Genomic DNA, 27,978 nt, shown 5'->3' on the forward strand with positions numbered 1-27,978 from the left:
AAACAGGCAGGTACTTACAGAATGGCTCATAACCCGATTGTTCACATATGCATGTAAATGACTAGTATACAAATATTTATGTGCGTACTGCAGCCTAAACCTATGCGGTCCCTTATAAAATTACCCCCAAACTACCATATTACTGATAGCACAGTGCCTCTATTGACTGTTAGTGCGTGCTGCCACAATATCTAAAAATAAAATCAATCCAGTTATATGTCTTATATTTTTGTTATTATTACACTACAGTGAAAAACAGAACTATTCCAAGAAATGCACTGCTTAGGGCATCCATCCAACTGATAAAAGAACAACACTTACCATAGAACCATGATACTCCGATAGCTTCTATCAAAACTGCAAACAAGATTGACGTCCCTGCTGCAAAGGTATCCAGTAGTGTTAACACATACATTCCACCCTATGACATAACAGAAAATGTCTGAATTCAATAATTTTTCAATATAGGTGTGGCAGAATGGCTAGTGGCTGGCTGCAGGACCTCACACAAATATGGCAGGAGTAGCCTAGTGGTTAGTGCAGCGGACTTTGATCTTGGGGAACTGGGTTTGATTCACACTGCAGCTCCTTGTGACTGTGGGCAAGTCACTTAACCTTCCATTGCCCCTGGTACAAAATAAGTACCTGTATATATGTAAACCACTTTGAATGTAGTTGCAAAAACCTCACAAAGGCAGTATATCAAGTCCCATTTCCCTTTTATTTATGTACACAAAAGGGGTTGTAGTCAGCTCTGTTACTTCATAGGCTTATTCTTTTAAAGCAGGGTCTCTCTCTTTCTCTCCATACAGCCCCAGTAAATAATCTTCACAGGGCTGGATCCTAGCCAGGTCCAAACACTCTTGCAACTAATGCCACTTCAGGTCCCTTCTGTACACATATCAGATTCATATTAGGAATACCCTGCAAAGTTCTCTCCTACTTTAGCAGTCTACTGTCAATGTATAATCAAGTCCTGGAGACTGACTTGAATACTTACAGTTCCCACCTCAGGGAAACCCTTAGGCTCAGGCTGCTTCTCTTGCTTGGCACTTCCCTCCGGTACCGTAGCCTTCTCTACCTCTGTGTATCATTGCTGGGAGGTTCTCTCTCAGGACTAGAGGCTTCTTGACTCAGGTCTCTCTCTCACTACTTGTACAGCAATGTTGTAATGTTTACTTAACTTCCAATGTATGAAACGTGCCAATGTAATTGTGCTTTCTGTATAGAAATTGTCTGCCATCAGAACTCACAGTCAGCTATGAGATGAGTAACTGTTTTTAGTTTTTTCTTACAGAATCTACATGTCTGTTTCCCAGTTCTTTTCTATGTTTGTAGTGAACAATGATATTCCTATTTAACTGTCCTGGGCTGCAACTACCAACTCTCATCTTTCAGTTTCAGTTCACCTATCCTTAACCATTCATATGTCCAGGTTTGATCGATATATGAAGAGCAATTCTATAAACTAAGATGTAATTGCAGGGGCCTAGATGTTTGGCATACCAATATTGGGTTATGCTAATATTCTCTAACAGAGCCTAGGTCTTGGTTCCATTACAGAATAGGCTCCTTTTTGGGCACCTAAACATTGCTGGGGAGGGGGGATCATTTTATAAGGTGCTGTCTAGATGTAAAGAGCAAGTGCTGGTGTTCTGATCATTTATGCACTTATGCGAACACATACACGTGCAGAAATATAGCTACCCACTATTTTGTTAGTATGTTCAAAACTTCGATGACATAAAGGGGAGGGGGGAACGGGACTTGATATACTGCCTTTCTGTGGCTTTTGCAGCTACATTCAAAGTGGTGTACATAGTATATACAGGTACTTATTTGTACCTGGGGCAATGGAGGGTTAAATGACTTGCCCTGAGTCACAAGGAGCTACAGTGGGAATCGAACACAGTTTCCCACGATCAAAGTCCACTGTACTAACCACTAGGCTTCTTCTCCACTCATGTATCTGTAGGTGGGCATTCACATTGGCAGAGTTTTGGCCAAGCGTGGGTGAAATGTAGACTTACACATATAAATTATAGAAAAAATAATAATATTCAAGCTTATATTCCACTAAAGCCTTGCAGTTCTAAGACAAAGAAACTGGCAATATGCAGGATATACATAATGGTTTAAAAGAAATGATACATAATGAATTAAGAAGACAAAAACGAGATCATTGCAGTATAGTACATAATACATATTTCTGGAAAAGAAATGTTTTTATATTTTTTCTGAAATCTCTGTAATTAAGAGAAGCCAGTAAAACAGTAGCAATCACCTTCCCTATTTTCATTACCTAAAAGCAAATGAGTTCTCAAATAGCCTCAGTCTCTTTTTGCCTTTCAAAGATGGAAAATAAAATAAATGAAAATAATTTTTCCTATGAAACTTGAAATGATTAGTGAACTGAAAGTGATCGTATAGATAGAGCAGTGCAAGTCCATAGAAGACTTTGTAAAGAAAACAGGCGAACTTAAACAAAACTCTGGCTTCAATCGGAAATCAAAGAAGTTTTGTATAGAATGGAGAGAACCTGTCAAATTTATTCAGGGAAAAGATTGATCGAAGTGAGGTTATCTGTATTGTCTGAAGTTTCTTTAATAAGTGTTTAGTACAGCCTAGGTAAATGATATTACAATAGTCCAGCTGACTATTCAGATACTATGATTTATATGTGTACCTTAGTGATCTGGTGTATTTTACTAGTTATACTAGTGTTCTATGAGAAAAGGTAGGTACCTACTTTTCTTAATAGAATAGGCTCTAATTAGGTGCATTCTTATAGAGCTATCCTCATGGTTCCTGGAGTATCATTTTCTATTTTCCACTTGTTTGCTGATCTAATTCAAGTTTTTTCTCTTGTTTTGCAAATTCAGGGTCCCTTTTACTAAGCGGCAGTAAGCCCACCGCGGGCTTACTGTGTGCCAATCTTCAGCTACCTCCAGCTCAACGCAGGCACCAGCAGTTGTTCCACCCCCAGCGTGCGGCATTTCCAGCGCTAGCAGAAATATTCAAAAAATATTTCCACAGGCGGTTAGCCAGTGGTAATCGAACAGCGCCAAGTGCTACCCGGTTACTGCTAGGTTAACACGACAGCCCTTACCATTACCTCAATGGGTGGAAGTAAGTGCTCCCCCCACATCGCCATGTGGTAAGAAAAAATCTTACCGCATAACTGTGTCTTTTTTCAGCCTTTTTACCCACTGCGGTAAAATGGGTCTCAGCGCATGGCAAAATGCCCCCCCTGCCACTAGTGCAGGGCCCTTTGTGCCACAGCTTTGTAAAAGGGCCCCTCAATTGTTTCCTTCCCTGCATGTACTGTTGGATTCTCTCTCATTCCTTCCACTTATTGGAAAGCTTGTACAAGTTGAGACAGATTCTAGACATTTACTTTCAATACTTTTTGTATATTTGAAGCTCTTGAAACTGTTAAATAGACCTGGAGGCATTTGATAGTAGTTATGTTCTTATTTTAGAAGTCTACCATTGGAGCAAAAGCTCTAGTTCATTTGCAATTTGGATGTTCATACACTAGCACTTAAGACTTCTATCATGCACTGACATCTAAGGTCTGATTTTTCATATGTTTTTGTGTGTCCACTTTTTGTGTTCATATTGATTAAGTTTTATGTTTTATACAGTTACATTTGTGACCCCTGAGGCAGGTGGCTGTGCCCACTGAAACACAACCCGTGTCGGGTCCGATTTCACTCGTGCTTTTAATGAAAGATTTGAAGACCTCATCCCCATGGCTGGTCATCATTTGTTTCAACCTCTACTCTTTCCTGTAGAAGTTTTGTTCCTGTGTTTCTAATTTTTCAAAGCCAGAGTATCGATGTCTAAAACCAAAGAATGTCCAAATAGCAAGGGGGCATTATCTAGGTGTGTTTTGGGGAGGACTAGGGCAGTCCAAAAAATAAATATTTATTCTCCATTTCAGAAGGGGAATGAATGTCTAGGTCCAGAATGTCAGGAGTTATATCCGAAAACTGGGACATTCAGGAATTAGGGGAGGTCACCTCCTTCATCTCCCAGTATTTGGTGTCTCCCCCGAAAATGAAACTGCCAAGAGACATTGGACTTTCTGGCAGCTTCAAAAGAAACAGACAGCTATGTTTCTAAAACAGCTGATATAATCAATAATGTTCCAGCACAGAAACATCTATATTGTCATTTCATAACATAGATGTTCATATGCTGCCACCAAGATGTTTATGTTCCTGTACTGCCCCCCAGTGGCGTACCAAGGGGGGGGGCGGTGGGGGCGGTCTGCCCCGGGAGCCGCGTGCCGGTCAGCGTCGTTTGTTTCCATGCTCCCTCTGCCCCGGAACAGGAACCTGTTCCGGGGCAGAGGGAGCATGGAAACGAACGACGCTGACCGGCGAGCGGCACCCCCCCCAGCGGCGTGCACCTGGAGGGGTTCTTTCGCTGGGTGGGGGGGGGGGGGGGTCATGCTGCACCGGGGGGGGGGGGTGGTGCTACACCCTGGGGCGGGGCGCATTGGCGATCCGCCCCGGGTGTCAGCCCCTCTAGGAACGCCACTGCTGTCCCCTTGATATGTTAGAAGTCTATTTTTCTAAAATGGATGTTCATGCTCCATGTCAGTGGCTCATGAATGACTATTTCACCATGTATTTTAGAACAGGCTCTACATTGGCAGATCTTGTTCTAAGATACTAGTGGAACTTCAGACGTTCTGACTTGGACATCTAAATTATGATTTGAATGTTCTTCTCCTACATGAGAACGAAGTTATGGAACGCACTACCTAGAGACCTGAAAACAATCAACAAATCAACTATCTTTCGCAAATCCCTCAAGCCATATTTCTTCAACAAAGCCTACAATGAAAACCCAGAACCTTACTAATCCACCTCTGAAAACCCACCGTCTAATATACCTAATAAATTCTTTCCTTCTTCTCTCTACTTCTTCCCTCAATTAATCTTTGCACAACAATAATTGTATCTGACATCCAGGAATAACTGTATTTAACAAAATTATGTAAGCCACTTTGAGCCTGCAAATAGGTGGGAAAATGTGGGATACAAATGCAATAAATAAATATATATGTATAATATATGTATAATCTATATATATGTATAATCTATATATATGTATAATCTACCTCTATGAGGTTTATTTCTCTTTGGCTCGAAGAATGTGTAGTCTTGGCATAACAATTCCAAAGCTTTGCTAGAGTAAGGAATTGCCACCTGATTAATAGCTTGCATCTTATTCAATGATGTTAATGCACTTTTCAGTATTGAGTTTCATCTCCTGCAAACTCTTTTCCCTCAGTGATTTGTGCTGGATTGTGGCTTCTTCCTCTGCTCCTACATGTATATATATGTTTTAAAACCAAATCAAGATTGCCCCAAAATAATCACACCCCCTTGGCAGTGCTCTCCTCCACCCTCCATCTCCCTTCCCCAGAGATGACCTCATCTTGAGGTTATGGTACTGGGCCGTTGCAAAGCCTTGAAGATCAATTTATCACTCTCTTGGTAGTTATTTTGTGGTGTGTCGCAAGGATCCCCTTTCTTGCCAATCCTATTCAATATATATTTTTGATCACTGGGAAAAAAATTTCAGCATTATTGGGTATATTATTACTTCTGTGCTGATGATATTGTTGGGTTTTTTTGCTATAAAAATTCCTTTGAATCTACCTATAAAGAGATGGATGAGGTTTTCCAACAAGTGCTTTATCAGATAAGTGATAGAGTGTTGAAATTAGATCCTGAAAAACTAAAATTTTGGAGGTGGGAGCAAAAAATCATATAAACCCCCACAATTTTTCCTAATATCATAAGTTTAACAATCACTTTGTGTGAGGAGATTAAATTGCTGGGTATTTATTTAGATTCTCTCTTGACCGTGCATGCTCATTTAAACTTTTTAGTGACGAAGACTTTTGGAAAACTGTGACATATTAGATTTATCAGGTCATTTGAAACAACTGTGTATCATAGCTCAAGCTGTAATTATGTCTATGGATTACTGCAATAATATCTTGCTGGGACTAAGATGATCTTAGGGGGTTCCAGATGGGATAGTTCAACACCATTTTTGATTATACTACATTGGCTGTCTATTTGAGTGAGAATAATACTTAAAGTTCTTTTGTTTGTTTTTAAAATTCTCCATGGATTAGCCCCATTTTATATGGCTCATTGGCTGACATGCTGTATCCCAGCACATAATTTACATCCCGAGAACCAATGGAAGGCGGTTATTCCATTGGCCAAGGAATTTCTTGGAGGAAAAGATGTATCATGAGCAATGGCCCTATGCTGTGAAACGCTTTACTCCTATATCTGTGCTCACAACAACAATATGAGAAATTTCATTGTGATTTGAAGACCTGGTTGTTTAAGAAATTTTGTAATCTACAGTATAATTACATGTACATTTACCTCATCTCACTTTAAGTTATCAAACCTTTTTAAATTTGTAAGGCAAAGTTATCCTTCAGCCATTATTGTTTTTATATATTTCATCTGTTTGTTCCCCACCTTGAACTTTATTGATGGTTAAGTGGGTTATGAAATTAAATTAAAATTAAATTAAACCCCCATGGCCAATTGATAGTGGAGGAGTGGCCTAGTGGTTAGGGTGGTGGACTTTGGTCCTGAGGAACTGAGTTCAATTCCCATTTCAGGCACAGGCAGCTCCTTGTGACCAGGGGCGTACCTGAGGTTCAGCGGTAGGGGGGGCAGGGGCTAGAGTGAGGAGGCATATTATAGCCCCCCCGGCCACCGCTGACGACCCCCCCCGCCGCCGTCGTCTTCAACCCTCCCCTACCGTCGCCGTTACCTACCCCCGCCGAGCTCCGCTTCCTCCTGCCTGCCGGTGCCTTTTACTTCAGCTGGCGGGGGACCCCAAACCCCGCCAGCCCAGCCGAGGTCTTGTTTAAGTTTTCTTCCTCGTGCTGTCTGTTAAAGGCTGTATCCCTTCCCTTCCAGTTTTGGACAGAGTCTGACGTCGTAGCACGTTGTACGTGCAGGACATCAATGTGCTGCGACGTCAGACTCCGTCCGAAACTGGAAGGGAAGGGATACAGCTTTTAACAGCACAGCACGAGGAAGAAAACTTAAACAAGACCTCGGCTGGGCTGGCGGGGGTTGGGGTCCCCCGCCAGCTGAAGTAAAAGGCACCGGCAGGCAGGAGGAAGCGGACCTCGGCGGGGGTAGGTGACGGCGGGGGAGGGTTGACAGCAGTAGGGGGGTCCAGGGCGAAATCTGCAGGGGCCCAGGCCCCTGTGGCCCCACGCAGATACACCCCTGCTTGTGACTCTGGGCAAGTCACTTAACCCTCCATTGCTCCATGTAAGCCGCATTGAGCCTGCCATGAGTGGGAAAGCGCGGGGTACAAATATAACAAAAATAACAACAAAAAAAATAGTGGTCTCCACCAGTGGAAGAAAAGGACAAATATTCCTCAAGGTCCAAACACATGTCTGAATAAGAATTCAAGTTTTATTATCCACAGATCATGATAACCACCAGTGTTTGCAATGACTATAAATCAGGAAACAATCTACCATCAACCAGCCAGCTGGATTGTGATGATACATTACTAAAGTTAGACTGATATTTCTCTCTACAAAACAGGATGACTATAATCGTATAGTATCTGGTATGCCTGTATTTGACCGAGATTACAGTATCTGGTCTTTACTACAACTTAGTAACATAACATCTCATACTTACATTGGTTATACAAAACAGAGCCAGCAGAAAAGTGCCAAGTGAAACAAAAAATGTAAACAGCTTCCTGTTGCGTTTTAGAAATTTAATGTCATCTGCTAATCCTGTAATGACGGCTTCCATTCCACCCATCTGAAGGAAAGCAATTAAAGATCTAGGTTAGTAATACAACATTATTTCCCCCCACAATCAAATATTAACAAGGTATATGTGATTCTACATGATTTTATGCATGCTGAGATCTCAAGGGACCTATCAAAAAGCACGATAGGGCAGTGCAACTCTCTATTTCTTCTCTGTACAATATTTCAGTACTTTAGTAAGCATACAATCATGGAACATTAGCTATTTGCATAGTAATAAATTAATCATGATGCTATCATATAAACACTTTTGTGATATACTTAGAGACATATTTTCAAAGCACTTAGACTTACAAAGTTACATAGGGGCTCATTTTCGAAAGAGAAAAACGTCCAAGTGTCATAAAGTAGTATGTAGACTAATTTCTTCTCAAAATGTCCAAATTGGTATTTTTGAAACCTTTTTTGCAGATTTGTATTGCAATTTGACTGCAGTGCATCCAAATCACAAGGGAGCATGTCGGGGGTGTTTCTGGCACCCCAGGAACACCCCCGACATGCTCCCTTGTGATTTGGATGCATTCCTAACAGCTGGATGTTTTACAGCCATAATGGAACAAAACAAAAACATCTAGGACTGAAGTTTCAACGTTTTGGTCTAGACCTGTTTTTAGAAAGAATAAGGCAGGTCCATGGAGTAGTGTAGTGGTCAGTGAAGTGCACTATAGAAAGGAGGACCTAGGCTCATATCCCACTCTACCTGTTACTCTTGTGGTGGAAAATGTGAGCCCTCCCTCACTCCCCCCAAACCTATTGTATCCACATATAGGTGACCCCTTCACCCATAAGGGCCCCTAGGGTGCCTCACTGCTCTCCTGGAATGTCTGTGTGACCAGTCTACTAAGAATTCTGGCTCCTCCTACATCCCAATGATTTGACTTTCTACGTTTTTCACTTGGATTTTTTTCCCGAAAATGGCCCAAAAAGATAAACACACAGAGCATAAAAAAATCTTGTATGTGGCCATTTTCGGAAAAAAAAAAAGAAAGATGTTTTGCTGTTTTGAAAATGGCCATATTTCCTATTCAGATTTAGAGATGGTCGACCTAAATGTTGAGATCGTCCACCTTAGAGATGGACGACCTTGGTTTTCGGCGATAATGGAAACCGAGGACGCCCACCTCAAAAATGACCAAATCCAAGGCATTTGGTCATGGGAGGAGCCAGCATTCGTAGTGCACTGGTCCCCCTCACATGCCAAGACACCAACCGGGCACCCTAGGGGGCACTGCAGTGGACTTCACAAATTGCTCCCAGGTGCATAGCTCCCTTACTTTGTGTGCTTAACCCACCAAAACCCACTCCCTACAACTGTACACCACTACCATAGCCCTAATGGGTGAAGGGGGCACCTACATGTGGGTACAGTGGGTTTCGGGTGGGTTTTGGAGGGCTCACATTTACCACCACAAGTGTAACAGGTAGGGGGGGATGGGCCTGGGTCCGCCTGCCTGAAGTGCACTGCACCCACTAAAAACTGCTCCAGGGACCTGCATACTGCTGTGATGGAGCTGGGTATGACATTTGAGGCTGGCATAAAGGCTGGAAAAATGTTTTTTAATTTTTGGGGGTGGGGGTGGGAGGGGGTTGGTGACCACTGGGGGGGAGTAAGGGGAGATCATCCCTGATTCCCTTCGGTGGTCATCTGGTCAGTTCGGGCACCTTTTCGAGGCTTGGTCGTGAAAAAAAGGGACCAAGTAAAGTCAACCAAATGCTTGTGAGGGACGCCCTTCTTTTTTCCATTATCGGCCGAGTACGCCCATCTCTTAAATATGCCCCCATCCCGCCTTCGGTACACTGCCGACGCACCCCCGTGACCTTTGGTCGTCCCTGCGATGGAAAGCAGTTGAGGATGCCCCAAATCGGCTTTCGACTATTCTGATTTGGGCGACCCTGAGAGAAGGACGCCTTCTCTTTCAAAAATGCCCCTGTTAGTGCAAAATGTCCAAAGTCCAAATTAGATGTCATATTGAAATTACCCCTCCACGTAACTTATGGAACTTTGTAAGTCTAAGTGCTTTGAAAATGAGCTCCTTAATAGGGGGAATTCTATAACTGAGCACCTGGTTGGAGCCTATTCTATAAAAGAACATAGGTGTATACTTTATTTTGTAGAGTACTAGCATAACAGTGAAAATACATGGCAGTAAGTTAGGCATGAGCACTTAGAGCTTTGTGTGAGGCTAGGTTTACATACGAACATGAGTAGCCATACTGGGTCAGATCAATGGTCCATCTAGCTCAGTATCCTGCTTCCAACAGTGGCCAATCCAGGTCACAAGTACCTGGCAGAAACCCAAATAGTAGCAACATTCCAATGCTACCAATCCTGGGGCAAGCAGTGGCTTCCCCTATGTTCATTTCATTAACAGACAATAACGTTACATGCATAAGTCTTAGTCCCATTTATGCTCCACCCAGACTCCACTTATATGTATGCCTACTTGTAAACTACTCACTATGTAAGAAATGCGCATATTTACAGAACAGTATGTAGGTCCATTTATTCTAATCAGTTACACTGTTAGCATGTACTTTATAGAATTATCATCAATGGTGGTGGTGGAAGAGGGGGGACTTTCCAATATCTGCATATATCTGCAGATACTTTTTATATTGGTTTTCAAAGGCAGAAATTTCTCTTTCAAAACTGACCTAGGAATTGTATGTTTATAGATATGCACCTGCCATATGTAATGCTACTTTCTCAATGAAAGCTCACATGCAAACTATAGGAAATCCTATATATAAGTACATTCTCCATCTCAATCCTGCTCCTGGAAATACTTCTTAGATAGGTATATATATAAATTTATGCATATATTGCCCAGTTTTCAAACACCCCATTTCTGTGCATCAAACTCTTTTTATGTGTGGAAATACCTTTGAAAATGATCCCTCTCCATATGTTACTCAAGCTTTACAAGCAAAGCACAAACAACTTATAAATATGATCTTAAAAAAAAGCCATGTATTATAACCTTTTAACACTACAAGGGTTTAGGAATCTTTAGCTGCCATAACCTTCCTGCACCTAAAATCTAGCTAAGTAAGTCAGAATGACACAAGTCTATAGTCCTTCCAGTTTAAAATCTAGTGTTTCTCTGACAAATTTCTAGCTAGGTAAGAGAAGCTGGACAAGGATCTTATAGAAGATATTCATAAGCTTGGTATGAAAGGGGAGATGCTATTGTTGGGAGATTTCAACTTCCCTGATGTGGACCGGAATGTCCCGCTGACAGAATTGGAAAGAAGTAGAGAGATTGTGGATGCCTGTCAAAGTGCCTTGTTCAGACAAATGGTGACCGAACCCATGAGCGAAGGATGAAACTGGATCTAGAGCTCAAAAATGGAGGAAGCATTTCCAATGTCCATGTGGGTGCCCACCTAGATAATAGTGATCATCATACAATATGATTTGATATAAGAGCAAAAATGGAGTGCAGATGCACAAAACTCAAAGTACTGGATTTCAGATGTACTGATTTTGGTAAAATGGGGGAATGCCTGAAAAAAAGAGCTGATAGCATGGGTAGGCATAGGTGAAGTGGAAGCACACTGGTCCAAGCTGAAAGGTGCTATAAATATGGTAACTGATCTTTGGAGGAGTGGCCTAGTGGTTAGAGTGGTGGACTTTGGTCCTGGGGAACTGGGTTCAATTCCCACTGCAGGCACAGGCAGCTCCTTGTGACTCTGGGCAAGTCACTTAACCCTCCATTGCCCCAGGTACAAATAAGTACCTGTATATAATATGTAAGCCGCATTGAGCCTGCTATGAGTGGGAAAGCGCGGGGTACAAATGTAAGAAAAATAAAATTAAAAAATAAACACAAGGAAAGTAAACAAAAACAAGAGAAACAAGAAACCTATATGGTTCTCTCCAAACAAGTGGCTAAAAAAATAAGGGCTAAAGAGGCTTCGTTCAAGAAATACAGAACAATGTAACGAGGATCACAGAAAAGATTACTGTATTAAACTCAAAGAAGCGAAGAGGGAAATATGGCTTGCAAAAGTACAGGTAGAAGAAAAAAATGGCTAAATATGTAAAGTCAGGTGACAAGACCTTTTTCAGATATATTGGGGAAAGGAGAAAAGATAAGAATGGAATTGTAAGACTGAAGGATGCTGAGAATAGTTATGTGAAGAGTGATGAGGATAAAGTGAACGTGCTAAACAAATACTTCTCTTTGTTGTTCATGGAAGAAGATCATGGAGAAAGGCCGCAGTCAGTTGCTGAGGGAATATCTGGGAATGTAGCGGATATTGTGCTGTTCATGGAAGAAAGAATTTGTAAACAGCTTGATAATCTGAAAGTGGACAAAGCTATGGGGCTGGATGGGATACATCCCAAGACACTGAGGGAGCTCAGAGAAGCTCTGGCGGGACCTCTTAAGGATTTATTTAATAGATCTTTAGACATGGGAGAGGTTCCATGGGACTGGAGACAAGCTGAGGTGGTCCCTCTTCACAAAGGTGGAAACAGGAAAGAAGTGGGAAACTACAGGCTGACACTCCTCATGATAATGGAGTCACTGCTGAAGAAAAGGATAGTTAACTTTTTAGAAGCCAATGGGTTACAGAAGCCAAGGCAACATGGCTTTACTAAAGGAAAATCCTGCCAAACAAATCTGATTGAAACAACTTGGATTTCAGCAAAGCCTTTGATATGGTCCCTCACAGAAGACTCGTGAATAAGCTGAAAGGGCTGAACTGAGGATCCAAAGAGGTGAACTGGATTGGAAACTGGTTGACCGACAGGCAACAGAGGGAGGTGGTAAATGGAATCTGCTCGGAGGAAAGGAAGGTGAGTAGTGGAGTACCTCAGGGGTTGGTGCTGGGGCCAATTCTGTTTAATATATTTGTGAGAGACCTTGCTGAAGGGTTAGAAAAAAATGTTTGCCTTTTTGTGGAAGACATGAAGGTAGGCAATAGAGTGGATACCCTGGAGGGAGTAGAAACCATGAGAAGGGAGCTCCAAACACTGGAAGAATGGTTAAGGGTCTGTCAGTTAAAATTTAATTAGCAAATTAACTCTGGAAGAATACTTAATATAATACTACTGAGTCACTTTCAAAATGACTTCCAAATAATACTCTGTATTAAATCTAATATAAACCTATAAAAATAATACTAAATAATAGTGATATTAATGTGCTCAGTTCAAATCCATTCGACTCTAGCCGAGTTTCGCAGTTGCTTCTTCAGAAGGGGAACCTACATATACACATACACACTCAAATCAAATACCTTCCCCACGCAAAAATATTATATAGAGAGCACCTTAACACATAAACTGACACTAATCCAAACTACTCATTAAAAAAACTTCCAACCCCGATGGGCACTGACAAATCTCCACCCACACTGAGCACAATACGTGCTGCATCGCCATCAATGCTCGCCTTTTAATCTCTGCTGTTATTGGTCAGATCCCCTCTTCTTCCTTGCTGTCACAACCATTCAATGTCTCTGTTCAAACCATGAGGCTGAATGGTATCCCAGGTGAAAATGAAACGCTGCTCTTTACGGATCAATATATCACCCAAGGGTCTACCTCTGTCCAAAACCACCTGTAACAGTACTGTATACTGTAACTCAGTTATTGCATGATGACACAAAGGTGCTTCAGCTTTAACGGTCTTGATGTTACTAATATGCTCCCCTATATGGGTTTTAATTTTTCGGGTCGTCTGGCCGATATAAAACAACTTGCACGGGCACCATATGCAGTAAACCACCCCCACAGCATTACAATCAGTTCTACTTCTCATATAAAATTGTCATAAGCTGTGGGGTATCTGGATCTGATCCCCCTCAGCTACATATTGGCAATACAAACATTTACCACATCTGTAGTGCCCGGGTTGCTCCTCCTGTCTCCAACTGGGGTTAGACAACAACTCTCCCAGATTTTGAACCCTCCTATATTCAAACCACGGGACCTCACACAATGGGGCTTAAACCCACAATATATGCCAATATTTACAGATGAGAGAGCGTATACTTCCCGACATTGATGAAAACGGAAGTACACATACCAGAGGCGTTTCTAATTTATGGGATTTAGATTTCAATAACCACTGCCTATCTGCATTTGATGCTCTCTTAAAGGCATTCCTTACCACTTTAGTGGGGTACCCTCGCTGTCTAAATCTATAAAGCATATGCTTCACTTGATCCTTAAAATAATTCTTTGTTGAACATAACCGTTTAAGGCGTAAAAATTGCCTTGCAGGAATGTTAACGCGAAGGTGTCTAGGGTGGAAGCTGGAATAATGTAGTTTCATATTACAATCCGTTTCCTTCCTATGTACTGAAGTCATTATCCGCCCCTGTACCAGCCTGATGGTGATGTCCAAAAAATTAATGTATTCCTTGTTCCAATGCTTGTAAATTGAATATGGTTGTCCACTTGATTGACGTACTCACTTTCAGTTCCTTGCCATATAACCACCTTACTTTCTAACTCCTCTTACTCTCTTACCTACCTATATGTTCCATCTTTGCTTATAACATACACTGTCAATTAAAATGTTCTATTACGTATTGTGTTGACATTGTAAGTAGCATACTATGCCATACTTTGGATTGTTATTTGAATAGTTTTACTGCTGTAATTGTCTACTGCTCAAGTTTGATTTATTCTTACTGTACACAGCCTTGAGTGAATTCCTTCAAAAAGGTGGTAAATAAATCCAAATAAATAAATAAGCAGCCAGTAAGGAATTTTTACTGTGCTGCCTGGTTTTATCAGGAGGTAATCCAGTGCTAGCTGCTTAAAACAGCTTAGTAAAAGAGAAGATCCTAACTGGTGAGCAGCAAAGGGCTAAATATTCAGCCAGAGGCGGTGAGTGTTTTGCTGACCACTGCCACTGTTATTCCCAGATAATCAATGCCAGGCCAAGTCTGGGATTCAGTGCTGAATATCCAGTTTATGTGGCGCTAAGACATGGCCGGTTAAGTCAATATTCAGAACTTAACCGACCATGGGTTGCTACATAAAGATAGGACTGTGTTTTATGCAGTCCCATTTATGCATTGCCCTGGCTGGTTTAAGTGCTGATTATTGGCACTTAATCAGCCAAGTGCTGACTCCGCCCCCAGAACGCTCCAAAAGAGCCAGTCACTTAGGCAATATCTGCTCATTTTCAGTGGCGATAACCGGTTACGTGCCACTGAAAATTAGTACATAGCCCCAAACAAGCGATTTAACCAGTCAGCAGCCATTTCTGGCTGGTTATATCATTTTGAATATAGACCCAGGGCTTTTTTTTTTTGAGGGGGTACTTCAGAGTACTGAGTACCGACACCTTTTCTATTGTCTGCTAAAATTGACCCATGGTCCCCATGTTTTAATGAAAGAGCTCAGGATTTACACACCAATTCTGCCTTGTCATTGATTCTGTGACTGGCTGCAGGGGGTCTGGCTATTGTGGGGTGGGTTCCTCAGTGATCACCCCACCCTGCAAAAGTGGCCAGTCATTTGAGTACCGGCACCTTTTTTGTTAGAAAAAAATGCACTGTATAGACTAGATTGTTATCTAGATAAAGCTTCTGGATAACTTCAACCGGATATTCAGCAGTGCTTGTTTGGATAATTATGCCACTGAAGGTAACTGCTTAAAGTTATTCAGATAACAATCCAAAGTTTTCTTAGATCATTCCTCAGATCTTTCCACTCCAACTGGAGTGTCCAGTCTTGTGTTCTGGTACTGGAGATTTACTTCTGTGCATGATTGAGCATACCTATGAATTTCAAAGAGGTCAGATTCAAAGTTAAATAACAGCTAAATAACAGTTTGTTCTGTTTGGGATTTCACAATGCACAATTTCACCTCTAGGCAGTGGAAAGGAGTGGGCCCAATACAGCATCAGCAACTAACGAGCTTTGGGTGGGGCCAGAGTAGAGAGCTGCATGGCCTCCATCCCCGCGGGAATCTCGCGGAGACGGAGGCAGTTCCTGTGGGGTTCCCACGGGGATGGAAGCAGTTCTGCAGGGTTCCCACGGGGATGGAACCAGTTCTGCGGGCTTCCCGTTGAAGTGTAAGCTGCACCTGCACCAGCCTCTCATCTACCGAATACCAATTTCTTTGAGTGTGTCTCTTCCTCTTCTTCCTTGCTTTAACAGCATAAATGTGGAAAGTCTTCCATTAAGGAGGTGGTAGAGTTACAAATGATGACGGAATTCAAAAAGGCGTGGGATGAACACAGAGGATCTCTAATTAGAAAATGGAAGTTATATAAAAGCTAACCTTACATGGCTGGCTGCATGTGTGTGGATGTGTCAAGTGACACTTAGATGGCGACTCTGGCTATGATGAACTAGGGCTGATACCTGGCAGACTTGTATGGTCTGTGTCTCATACATGGCAATCTGGTGTAGGATGGGCTGGAAAGGGCTTAGACAGCAACTTCAGTGGCTGGAACATGAGGACAGTGCTGGACAGACTTCTACAGTCTGTGTCCCACAAATGAGAACATGAATAGGCTGGAGTGGGCTTCGATGGCAACTCCAGCAGCTGGAACATAAGGATGGGGCCAAATAGACTTCTGTGGTCTTTGTTCCAGAAACACGAAAGAAAGACCATAATCAAGTATATAATATCACACTCGTTGATTTAATGATGAATTGATCATGAGTGTGACTATTGGGCAGAGTGGATGCTGTCACTTACTATGTTACTATTAATCCTCTTTGCTCCCAGGCTGGTGCACAGACCTCAGCTCTGACACAGGCTTGAGAATCAGATGTCACCTGACCTACTGGCGCATGCATATGGCGACCTCTCAGCACACACTGCCAGTGAATCAGAGACAAATCTTACATGTGCGCACCAGAGTGTTCCAAGTTCCAACTTCCGTTCCTTCCTTGCCTACAGTGCTGTGGCTCAAATCCAGAGAGAGACTGAGGGAGCTGACTGGAATTTTCTTTTTTGTACTATTAAATTCTTACGGGGATGGGTGGGGATGGGTTAAATTCTTGTGGGGACGGGTTGGGATGGTTTAAATTTTTGCGGGGATGGGTGGGGATGGGTAAGATTCCAGTGGGGATGGGTAAGATTCCAGCAGGGACAGGTGGGGATGGGTAAGACTTCTGTCCCCATGCAACTCTCTAGGCCAGAGATTGGTTTGTTTGATCCTTCAAATCGAAAAGAAGTTTCACCAGTATAAACAAAATGGGGTAGATATTCAACCAGTGATGGTCAGCTTTATGCTTGGATAGTCAATATCCGGGCTCTAGCATTGAATATGTGGGCATATATGGCCAGCTGAAACTTAACTGGTTAAGGGGCCCTTTTACTAAGATGCGTAGGTGCCTACGCACATACAAAGTGCGTCAAATTAGAACTACTGCCCGGCTACTGCATGCCCCGGGTGGTAAGTTTAATTTTGTCACGCGTCCAAAACGGACTGTGTGGCATTAACCGGGCTGTAATAGTCAGTGTACGTGCACTGACGATTACTGCCCAGTTAATGCATGAGACCTTACCGCTAAGTCAATGGATGGTGGTAAGGTCTCAGGCCCAAAATGGACTTGCACTGATTTTTATTTTGCTGCAAGTCCATTTTTGCAGGCGTGCTGAAAAATGGACCTGTGCGCATCCAATACATGCATCTACACCATCACAGTCAATTTTTCTGCACACCTTAGTAAAAGGGCCCCTAAGCGTGATATTCAGCACTTAAGGGCCATTTTACAGAGCGGCGGTAAGCCCAGCATGGGCTTACCGCTCGCTCGTTTGGGACTACTGCCGGCCCAAAGTGGCCGCCGCTGGTAGTCCTGCCCCGAGCACATGCAATTTCTGGGGGAAAAAGAAAACCCCTGGAAATGGCTAGCGTGGCGATAACCTGGTGGTAATCGGACATTGCTGTGCACTGCCCGGTTACCGCCAGGTTAGCACTGGAGCTCTTATCGCCACATCAATGGGTGGTGGCAAGGGCTCCCCGCTGTATGGCCACGCTGTGAAAGTAATCTCACTGCATAGCCATTTTTTTTGGGGGGGGGGGGGGTTACTGGCTATGGGAAAAAGGGCCCTAATGTATGGGGAAAACAGCCCCTGCCACCAGCGCAGGGCTCTTTTTCCCACAGCTTAGTAAAAGGACCCCTTAACTAGCTAAGAACCACCGTATAAGGTTAGGTCTGCGTTTTATGTGCTCCTACTTATGCAGTAATCTTAGCCAGTTAAGTGCAGACTCTACCCCCAGAAAGCCCACAAAATAGCTGGTTTTGGTTTGAAGGCTAATCGGGCATTTTCACCAACATTATCCAGTTAAGTGCCACTGAATATGCTCAGTTATCCCCAGACAAGTGATTAAAGTGGCCAGGATCCGTTTCTGGCCATCGGAACCGCTTTGAATATCAACCCCAGTGTTTCTATGGAAGAATTTCATTTTGAAAGAGAGAAAGCTATTATAATTCAGCTTTAGTATTGTTAAACACTTATTAGCACTGTTATTATTATTAACATTTGAGAGCCAAAATACCACATATGAATTACGCACAGCACTGTCAATGCCCAAAGTCAACAGCATTATGAAGAATAGCACAGCCCAAAACGTCGATCCTGAAAGTGATGAAATGGCTTCAGGATAAATTATAAAAACTAATCCAGGTCCTACAAGACAAAAATGATTAAAAAAACATTTTAAAATGCTGCTTCAAAGAATTGGTCTTCCTTTAATGTTAACATTCAAGAAATAGTGTTGCTTGAAGCCAGTGGGAGTGAAATGTTTTCCCTGTGTTTGCTGACCTGCTGAGGCTGTAACCTTAAACTGAACCTAATCCTAAACCTTTTGGATATCTACAAATATATCTGTCTATCTGGATAGCAGAAATTAGCTTCTTTGCCATCTATTCCAGGGCTGGCTGTGTGCCTTTTTCAAAAGTATTAATTTGCAAAACTCATTCTGTTGGAATGATAGACAACATCAAAATGAAATTATTATGAATTAGTTATAAAACATTCTGGTTTAGAACATTGTGTAAATGCCAGAATAATTATTTTCTCTGCTTAGTCTTAAGGAGATGGATTAGTGGAGCTAAATACACTGTGTTATTTGTCACAATAGCTTAATGCTTAGTAACAGCTTCTACAATACCTGCAAGGCACAGGTCCTGTCCACCCCATGACTCCTAATTGGAATTCCCTTGTAAGGCAAGGAACAATGGATATTAGTGTATGCTCAGTTAACATGCCCTGATATTAACAGATGTGGGTTGATTTCAAAGCGATTTAAGTGGACAGGAGAGGTTCCTGACTGCATAAATCACTCAGGGTCGCCCAACCGCCGATATTGACCGACACTTAACCAGGCAGTGCTGCTGAATATCAGCTCTGACTGACCATCAAAATGTGGTCAGGGGCAGTACAGCGGGCAATGTTGGGGAGAAATCGACAGTTATATGGGTGCTGGCAATATCCAGTGCAAGCACCCACATATAGCTAAGCAGGCAAAGTTAGGACAACTCAAAAAGCCATCCTAAATTCAAAGCTTAGCTACGCGATAGCTGGCATAATTAAAAAAAAAATCTGCAGAGGTCCTCTGATTCTGACCTCCTGTCCTGATCCCCTCCCCTCTCTCAGGGGACTCCAAGCTCCTTCCCCCCCCAACCGCACAAACCTCCAATCCTCTCACCACTCCAAAATGCAGGGTAGCCCCCTCCCCTGTCTGCAAAAATAATGCTGCAGTGATCTCAACCCCCTCTCACACAGTACTCCATGATAGAAGTGACCTTCCCAAGTTAGAACCATACCCCCCTACCTCATAACCCACTCCCCCTGAGTCAAGACCTCTAATCCCTCTTACAATTTCTGTGCTCTCTCATGCCTGGCACAAATACCTCAGCTCTCCTCAGTCTAACCTCATCCCTCTCTAAAGAAACCTCACCCCTGTCCAAGAATCCACACTTCCCTCAACAGACACCACACCCCTTCCCTACCTTCCCCCTCAGAACCCTAACTGGGAGTCCACAGAAATTCTATGTCTGCTGTAGTAGCAGTGGTCCTTTTCTGCTGCCATCCAGGTTGGTGTATCCTGGAGGAGTGGCCTAGTGGTTAGGGTGGTGGACTCTGGTCCTGGGGAACTGAGGAACTGAGTTTGATTCCCACTTCAGGCACAGGCAGCTCCTTGTGACTCTGGGCAAGTCACTTAACCCTCCATTGCCCCAGGTACAAATAAGTACCTGTATATAATATGTAAGCCGCATTGAGCCTGCCATGAGTGGGAAAGTGCGGGGTACAAATGTAACCCAAAAAAATGGTACCTAACCTCTAGTGGTAGTCTTGAGGTACTACCACTAGGGGGGGCATCTAGCTATATAAGGAAAGATGATCCTAGTGGTAGTCGCGCAAGACCACCATTAGGTGTTAGAAGCCATTTTGAAGGAGGCACTGAACTAGGGAGCAGTGGAAAGGGACTGCTGCCACCATAGCTAACTTAGTTCTGTGGACCCCTTCATAAGGTTCTAGAGGGCGCATGGGGAAGGGGCATGGTATCTGAGGTGAGGTGTCTTGGACAGAGGTTGAGTTTCTTTGAAAGGGTTAGGGGTTGGAAAGTGGGGGCTGGGGTACCTGTGACAGGGGGCCCTGAATTTGTGAGTAGGGGTTGGGGGCCTGGATTCAGGAGGGCCATTTCTTTTGTCGAGGCTGGAGGTCGGTGTGCTGTGTTTTATTTCTTTATTTACACTCTGGCCTGCATAGTACTACATGTGGTGCTATTACTGTGCAAAATTTACTGCAGCTTACTAGAAGGGCTCTTTAGTAAATAAACCTCAATGTGAAATTTTTGCAATTATTGCTCTAACTAACCCTGCCCTACTCAGTGAAGCAGAACTTTTGAGCACTGCTGTTTTGGCACTGCCTATCGGGCACCAGACATTTTGCTGCCAGACTTTTGGCTGCTGGACTTTTCAGCACCCAAATGGCAGCATTAAAAATTTCTCTTTCCACTTCTCCCCCACAATGACCTCCGGTAATAGTCTGCGGAGGCTGCTTGCTGCTTCAGCCAGGGGTCCTTGATGCAAAAGGGAGATGTGGGCTGCTCCAGGCAGTGCCTTTGAGGTTAGGATGGTTCTCAGGAAGCAATTTCCATCCTCCCTCAAAGGCAGCACCTGGGATAACCCATATCTCAATTCTGTTCCAAAGACCCCTAGCCAAATCAGTGAGCAGCCACAGGCCCTGCATGTGGGAGAGAAATAGAAAGAGAAATTTTTCACCCTTCTGTTTAGGTATCCAAAAGTCTGGCACTCAAATGGCATGCCCAAAAGTCATGGGTGCTAAAACTATGGCACCCAAATGGTGGCACCAAAATGACAAAGCCCAAAGCTCATGTATCCCTTCTCAGTGCAGTTAAAAGCATATGTATTGTGGAACAACATACATACCTTTACCTATTCAGAGGCTGGGAAATATCCAAATACAGTACAGTCTTGATTACCCGACCTTCACCAATCCGACCATCTGACATATAACAACAGATCCCCTGGTGATGTCATCAAATTTATTGTTATTAAAAATATTTTGTTTTAGAACAATTTTGAAAATCGGGAACTCTATGCCTTTGTTAATGCATTGCTTGAAGGGTTTATGCAGTGTTTTCCGTATTATCCGACATTTCACTTATATGACAACAGGTCGGTCCTGTTTATGTCGAATAATTGAGACTGTACTGTAGCCCATTTTCTTCATTGATTTAATTTCAGAATAAGATAATTGGTACAGTTGGGATAGAACAACCTAAGGGTAATAAAATATGCAATAACCATCAAAAACATTTTGTAAAATAAAAGCTGAGTGAAATAGGCTTCATACCGTCCGTTGCTACATCTTCAATTTTGACTTTGTGCTTATGGGCCATATATCCCAAAATGGAGAAAATTGCAAAACCTGAGATAAAACTTGTTACGCAGTTGATGGTGCTTGTAAGTAAAGCATCTCTGAAGTGATGAGACAAGAAAAGAGCAATCCATTAAAAACATGATCAAACCTTTCAGAATTTTATCATATTTTTAAGCTGCATGTGATATATAGAAGAAAACACCACTTTACTATGGCAGCTGGTTAATAACAGCTAAGAATGTTGTTGCTGAAAGAAACAACAAGGTCATGGTTAATGAACTAAACAATCTGTTATCAGTGTAAAAGCTGTTTGTGGTGTAGAAAGAAAAAGTGGCACCGTTCTGCAAGAATCAGAACACATACAAACACATACAAGACTCTTCTGTAATACTAAATGTCTATTTTATAATACATTTCCACCATTCATGATGTATTGTAAGCCACATTGAGCCTGCAAAGAGGTGGGAAAATGTGGGCTACAAATGCAATAAATAAATAATTAAATAAATACAACCATTATATAAAACCTGACATAGCTATGTTTTGGCTTCTGCCTGCATCAGAGGGGAAAAAGATACATTCAGAGGATGTTATTACTGTTATGTCTGTTAAAAATAGACACAATTGACCTTCCAAAAAGTGACTTACAGGATATAGGTGGAGGTATTATCCCCCTAAAGGTCATCAGCAAATTTAATTTCCTCACTAGTTATTCCCATCTCTAGGTCATTTATAAATATGTTAAAAAGCAGCGGTCCCAGCACAGACCCATGGGGAACCCCATTAACTACCCTTCTCCATTGAGAATACTGACCATTTAACCCTACTCTCTGTTTTCTATCTTTTAACCAGTTTTTAATCCACAATAGGACACTACCTCCTATCCCATGACTCTCCAATTTCCTCTGGAGTCTTTCATGAGGTACTTTGTCAAACACCTTCTGAAAATCCAGATACACAATATCAACTGGCTCACCTTTATCCACGTTTGTTCACCCCTTCAAAGAAATGTAGTTGATTGGTGAGGCAAGATTTCCCTTCACTAAATCCATGTTGACTTTGTCTCATTAATCCATGCTTTTGAATATGCTCTGTAATTTTGTTCTTTATAATAGTTTCTACCATTTTGCCTGGCACCGAAGTCAGACTCACTGGTCTATAATTTCCTGGATCTCCTCTGGAACCTTTTTTAAAAATAGGCGTTATATTGGCCACCCTCCAATCTTTGAAGAAGTGAATAAACATGTGGATAAAGGTGAGCCGGATGATGTAGTATATCTAGATTTTCAGAAACCTTCTGACAATCTTCCTCATGAAAGACTCCTGAGAAAATTAAAAGTCATGGGATAGGAAGCAATGCAGTGGCGTACCAAGGGGGGGGAGCGGTGGGGGTGGTCCGCCCCGGGTGCACGCCGCCTGGGGGGGGGGGGGCCGGGTGCCTGTCGGCTCCGCTCGTTCCGTGCTTCCTCTGCCCCGGAACAGGTTACTTCCTGTTCCGGGGTAGAGGGAGCATGGAACGAGCGAAGCCAACAGGCGCACAGCACCCCCCCCCCCAGCAGGTAAAAATGCACCCGGGGGGGGGGTCCTTTCGCCAGGGGGGAGGGGGTGTCCTTTCGCTGGGGCTGGGAGGGTCGCGCTGCACCCGGGGGGGGGGGGGGGGGCGCATCAGCGATCCGCCCCGGGTGTCAGCCACCCTAGGAACGTCACTGAAGCAATGTTCTGTTGTGGATTAGGAATTGGTTATTGGACAGGGTAGGGATAAATGGCCATTTCTCTCAATGGAAGAGGGTAAACAGTGGAGTGCTGCAGGGATCTGTACTGGGACCGGTGTTATTTAACATATTTATAAATGATCTGAAAATTGGAACGATGAGCAAGGTGATTAAATTTGCAGATGATACAAAACTATAAAAGGTTGTTAAAACACATGCGGACTGTGAAAAATTGCAGGAAGACCAGGCATCCAAGTGGCAGATGAAATTTAATGATGTACATTGGGAAGAATAATCCAAATCATAACTACCTGATGCTAGGGTACACCTTGGGGATCAGCTCCCAAGAAAAGACATAGGTATTGCATAGACAATATGCCAAAATCTTCTGCCCAGTGTGCAGTGGTGGCCAAAAAAAGCAAACAGATTGCTAGGAATTATTAGGAAAGGGGGGGGGAGGGTGGCCTGGGGTGGAGTGTGTGTGTGTGGGGGGGGGGGGGGGTAACACATTCTTCTCTCTCCCCCTTTCCTCATGCAGTCATGCTAGGCATACTTTGCTGGCAGGGAGGCCAAGCCCCACTAGCCAAATAAATGGACTACCTCCACTCCCCGCTGCTTGTTTCTGGATCTAAGCAGCATACTAGGAATTCTCACATATACTTGTGCATACACTAACTACAACAACTATTGAATTATCAAATTTCCTTTAATCTTCATTTAGAAAAATCTTTTAACTCATAATCATTGACATTTCCTACTAACTCCCATACATAATCATTCTCTCTCATTCACACCAGACATATACAAGTTTATTATAACCATATACTACCTAATACAATTAAAATTAACTGTTGCTAAACAAGCTTTTGTACTTTACAGCATTGGACAATCTTATTTCTCAGTGAACCTCTAATAGTAAGATAGTAAATGACGGCAGAAAAAGACCTGCATGGTCCATCCAGTCTGCCCAACAAGATACACTCGTATGTGCTACTTTTTGTGTATACCTTACCTTGATTTGTACCTGTCCTTTTCTGGGCACAGACCGTGTAAGTCTGCCCAGCACTATCCCCGCCTCCCAACCACCAGCCCCGCCTCCCACCACCGGCTCTGCCAACCAATCTCGGCTAAGCTCCTTAGGATCCATTCCTTCTGAACAGGATTCCTTTATGTTTATCCCACGCGTGTTTGAATTCTGTTACCGTTTTCATTTCCACCACCTCTCGCGGGAGGGCATTCCAAGCATCCACTACTCTCTCCGTGAAAAAATACTTCCTGACATTTTTCTTGAGTCTGCCCCCCTTCAATCTCATTTCATGTCCTCTCGTTCTACCACCTTCGCACCTCCGGAAAAGGTTCGTTTGCGGATTAATACTTTTCAAATATTTGAACGTCTGTATCATATCACCCCTGTTTCTCCTTTCTTCCAGAGTATACATGTCTATGTGTCTATATCTTCATTTCTATTCCTTCACAAATTTGTTTAGCAATAGTTCTCTCTTCCTAGTGAACATTCATCTGGAAAATCACTCTTATTTGTGGCCTTTCCCTCCATTATGAACATAAGCGTTGCCATACTGGGACAGATCGAAGGTCCATCAAGCCTAGCATCCTGTTTCTAATAGTGGCTAATCCAGGTCTCAAGTTCTTGGAAAAATCCCAAAAAAGTAAAACAGATTTTATGCTGCTTATCCTAGAAATAAGCAGCAGATCTTCCCAATGTCCATCTTAATAATGGCTTATAGACTTTTCTTTTAAGAAAGTATCCAAATCTTTTTAAATCCTGTTACGCTAACTACTTTTACCACATTCTCTAGCTACAAATTCCAGAGTTTACTACTACTTATCATTTCTATAGCGCTACAAGGCATACGCAGCTCTGTACACTATAATTTAATTACACATTGAATGAAGGAATATTTTCTCCGATTTGTTTTAAATTTACTCTGATTTCCACTCATTCAACTTTGATTCACTGTTTGACTGGGACAGAGTTCCTGAACCTGTGCATCATGCTCTCTTTCTGGTGTCATATTCCAATCCAGGCTAAAAATAACTCTCTTTTGAGGTTTCTTGCTTGCTCTTTCTTACATCTTGATGACTTCTTTCTTACAAATACATTGTCCTAGTTAATTTTGTTTGTCACATTTGTTTGTGTAGACTAGAGTAACATCCTTGCTCCTCAGAACTTACTCTTAACTAGTGTCTATATAGTACTGCACGGGTTTTCAACAGTGATATCCTGACTGGCTGGGTGTGCCCCCAGGACTGGGTTGAAAACTTCTGTAGTACTGTGCATGTCTTGTAGTACTTCAGAAATTACTACTAGTAGTAGATTCTAGTAGTTATCTTACGGATTAGCATGCTATTAATTATTTTTTAAATACGACTTACCTGTAACAGTTGTTGTCAAATTTATTATAACTGGCAAACGCTATCAATACTCCAAATCCAGCACCTAAGGAATAAAATATCTGAGTTGCGGCATCAATCCATACCTAAACAAGAAGTATAAAACTATTAGAATACTTGGCTGGAATTTCCCATAGAAAGTATACAACAGCACTAGCTTTTCAATAATAAACTCAGTAACAATATACATTTACCCCCTGAATCTATAAAGATCGCCAAAAATTGTGTGCATGTGTGTGTACCTTCATGCAGAAATACCAAACCTACAGTGGTGGAAATAAGTATTTGATCCCTTGCTGATTTTGTAAGTTTGCCCACTGACAAAGACATGAACAGCCCATAATTGAAGGGTAGGTTATTGGTAACAGTGAGAGATAGCACATCACAAATTAAATCCGGAAAATCACATTGTGGAAAGTATATGAATTTATTTGCATTCTGCAGAGGGAAATAAGTATTTGATCCCCCACCAACCAGTAAGAGATCTGGCCCCTACAGACCAGGTAGATGCTCCAAATCAACTCGTTACCTGCATGACAGACAGCTGTCGGTAATGGTCACCTGTATGAAAGACACCTGTCCACAGACTCAGTGAATCAGTCAGACTCTAACCTCTACAAAATGGCCAAGAGCAAGGAGCTGTCTAAGGATGTCAGGGACAAGATCATACACCTGCACAAGGCTGGAATGGGCTACAAAACCATCAGTAAGACGCTGGGCGAGAAGGAGACAACTGTTGGTGCCATAGTAAGAAAATGGAAGAAGTACAAAATGACTGTCAATCGACAAAGATCTGGGGCTCCACGCAAAATCTCACCTCGTGGGGTATCCTTGATCATGAGGAAGGTTAGAAATCAGCCTACAACTACAAGGGGGGAACTTGTCAATGATCTCAAGGCAGCTGGGACCACTGTCACCACGAAAACCATTGGTAACACATTACGACATAACGGATTGCAATCCTGCAGTGCCCGCAAGGTCCCCCTGCTCCGGAAGGCACATGTGACGGCCCGTCTGAAGTTTGCCAGTGAACACCTGGATGATGCCGAGAGTGATTGGGAGAAGGTGCTGTGGTCAGATGAGACAAAAATTGAGCTCTTTGGCATGAACTCAACTCGCCGTGTTTGGAGGAAGAGAAATGCTGCCTATGACCCAAAGAACACCGTCCCCACTGTCAAGCATGGAGGTGGAAATGTTATGTTTTGGGGGTGTTTCTCTGCTAAGGGCACAGGACTACTTCACCGCATCAATGGGAGAATGGATGGGGCCATGTACCGTACAATTCTGAGTGACAACCTCCTTCCCTCCGCCAGGGCCTTAAAAATGGGTCGTGGCTGGGTCTTCCAGCACGACAATGACCCAAAACATACAGCCAAGGCAACAAAGGAGTGGCTCAGGAAGAAGCACATTAGGGTCATGGAGTGGCCTAGCCAGTCACCAGACCTTAATCCCATTGAAAACTTATGGAGGGAGCTGAAGCTGCGAGTTGCCAAGCGACAGCCCAGAACTCTTAATGATTTAGAGATGATCTGCAAAGAGGAGTGGACCAAAATTCCTCCTGACGTGTGCAAACCTCATCATCAACTACAGAAGACGTCTGACCGCTGTGCTTGCCAACAAGGGTTTTGCCACCAAGTATTAGGTCTTGTTTGCCAGAGGGATTAAATACTTATTTCCCTCTGCAGAATGCAAATAAATTCATATACTTTCCACAATGTGATTTTCCGGATTTAATTTGTGATGTGCTATCTCTCACTGTTACCAATAACCTACCCTTCAATTATGGGCTGCTCATGTCTTTGTCAGTGGGCAAACTTACAAAATCAGCAAGGGATCAAATACTTATTTCCACCACTGTATGTGCCATTCTATAAATATGTCAGTATCCGTGACTCCTCTCAATGGAGAGGGCTCCTATATCTTCCAATAACAACGCCTAGCTCCAGACCAATTACAAATTCTTCTCATAAATAACACTTATGTTAGCAGTACTGCTGGATCTATTGGATGTGCATGTCACCACTACTATGGCTCAGTTTATCAAGCCAAGCATTGCTTAGAGTGGCCATGTATTCATCATTGATCCACATTTTATTATTTTTATTATTTATTTTTTAACTTTTTAATTTTTAATCTGTCTATTATCAAAAAACTT

General features: G+C 42.7%; 1 protein-coding gene across 1 annotated transcript in view; it reads right to left on the minus strand.

The window, feature by feature from the left end:
* Positions 1-27,978, minus strand: part of SLC6A2 (solute carrier family 6 member 2) — a 210,871-nt gene that overhangs the window by 45,190 nt on the left and 137,703 nt on the right. Inside the window, exons 7-11 of the mRNA XM_030204308.1 lie at positions 25,806-25,909; positions 21,673-21,797; positions 18,365-18,477; positions 7,722-7,850; positions 322-421 (exon numbers count right to left, since the gene is read on the minus strand). Of these exons, the coding sequence (XP_030060168.1) occupies positions 322-421; positions 7,722-7,850; positions 18,365-18,477; positions 21,673-21,797; positions 25,806-25,909 (571 nt within the window). The remainder of the gene's footprint in view (positions 1-321; positions 422-7,721; positions 7,851-18,364; positions 18,478-21,672; positions 21,798-25,805; positions 25,910-27,978) is intronic.

Source organism: Microcaecilia unicolor, chromosome 5 (assembly GCF_901765095.1).
Source record: "Microcaecilia unicolor chromosome 5, aMicUni1.1, whole genome shotgun sequence".
In the NCBI taxonomy this organism is placed as follows: Eukaryota; Metazoa; Chordata; class Amphibia; order Gymnophiona; family Siphonopidae; genus Microcaecilia; species Microcaecilia unicolor.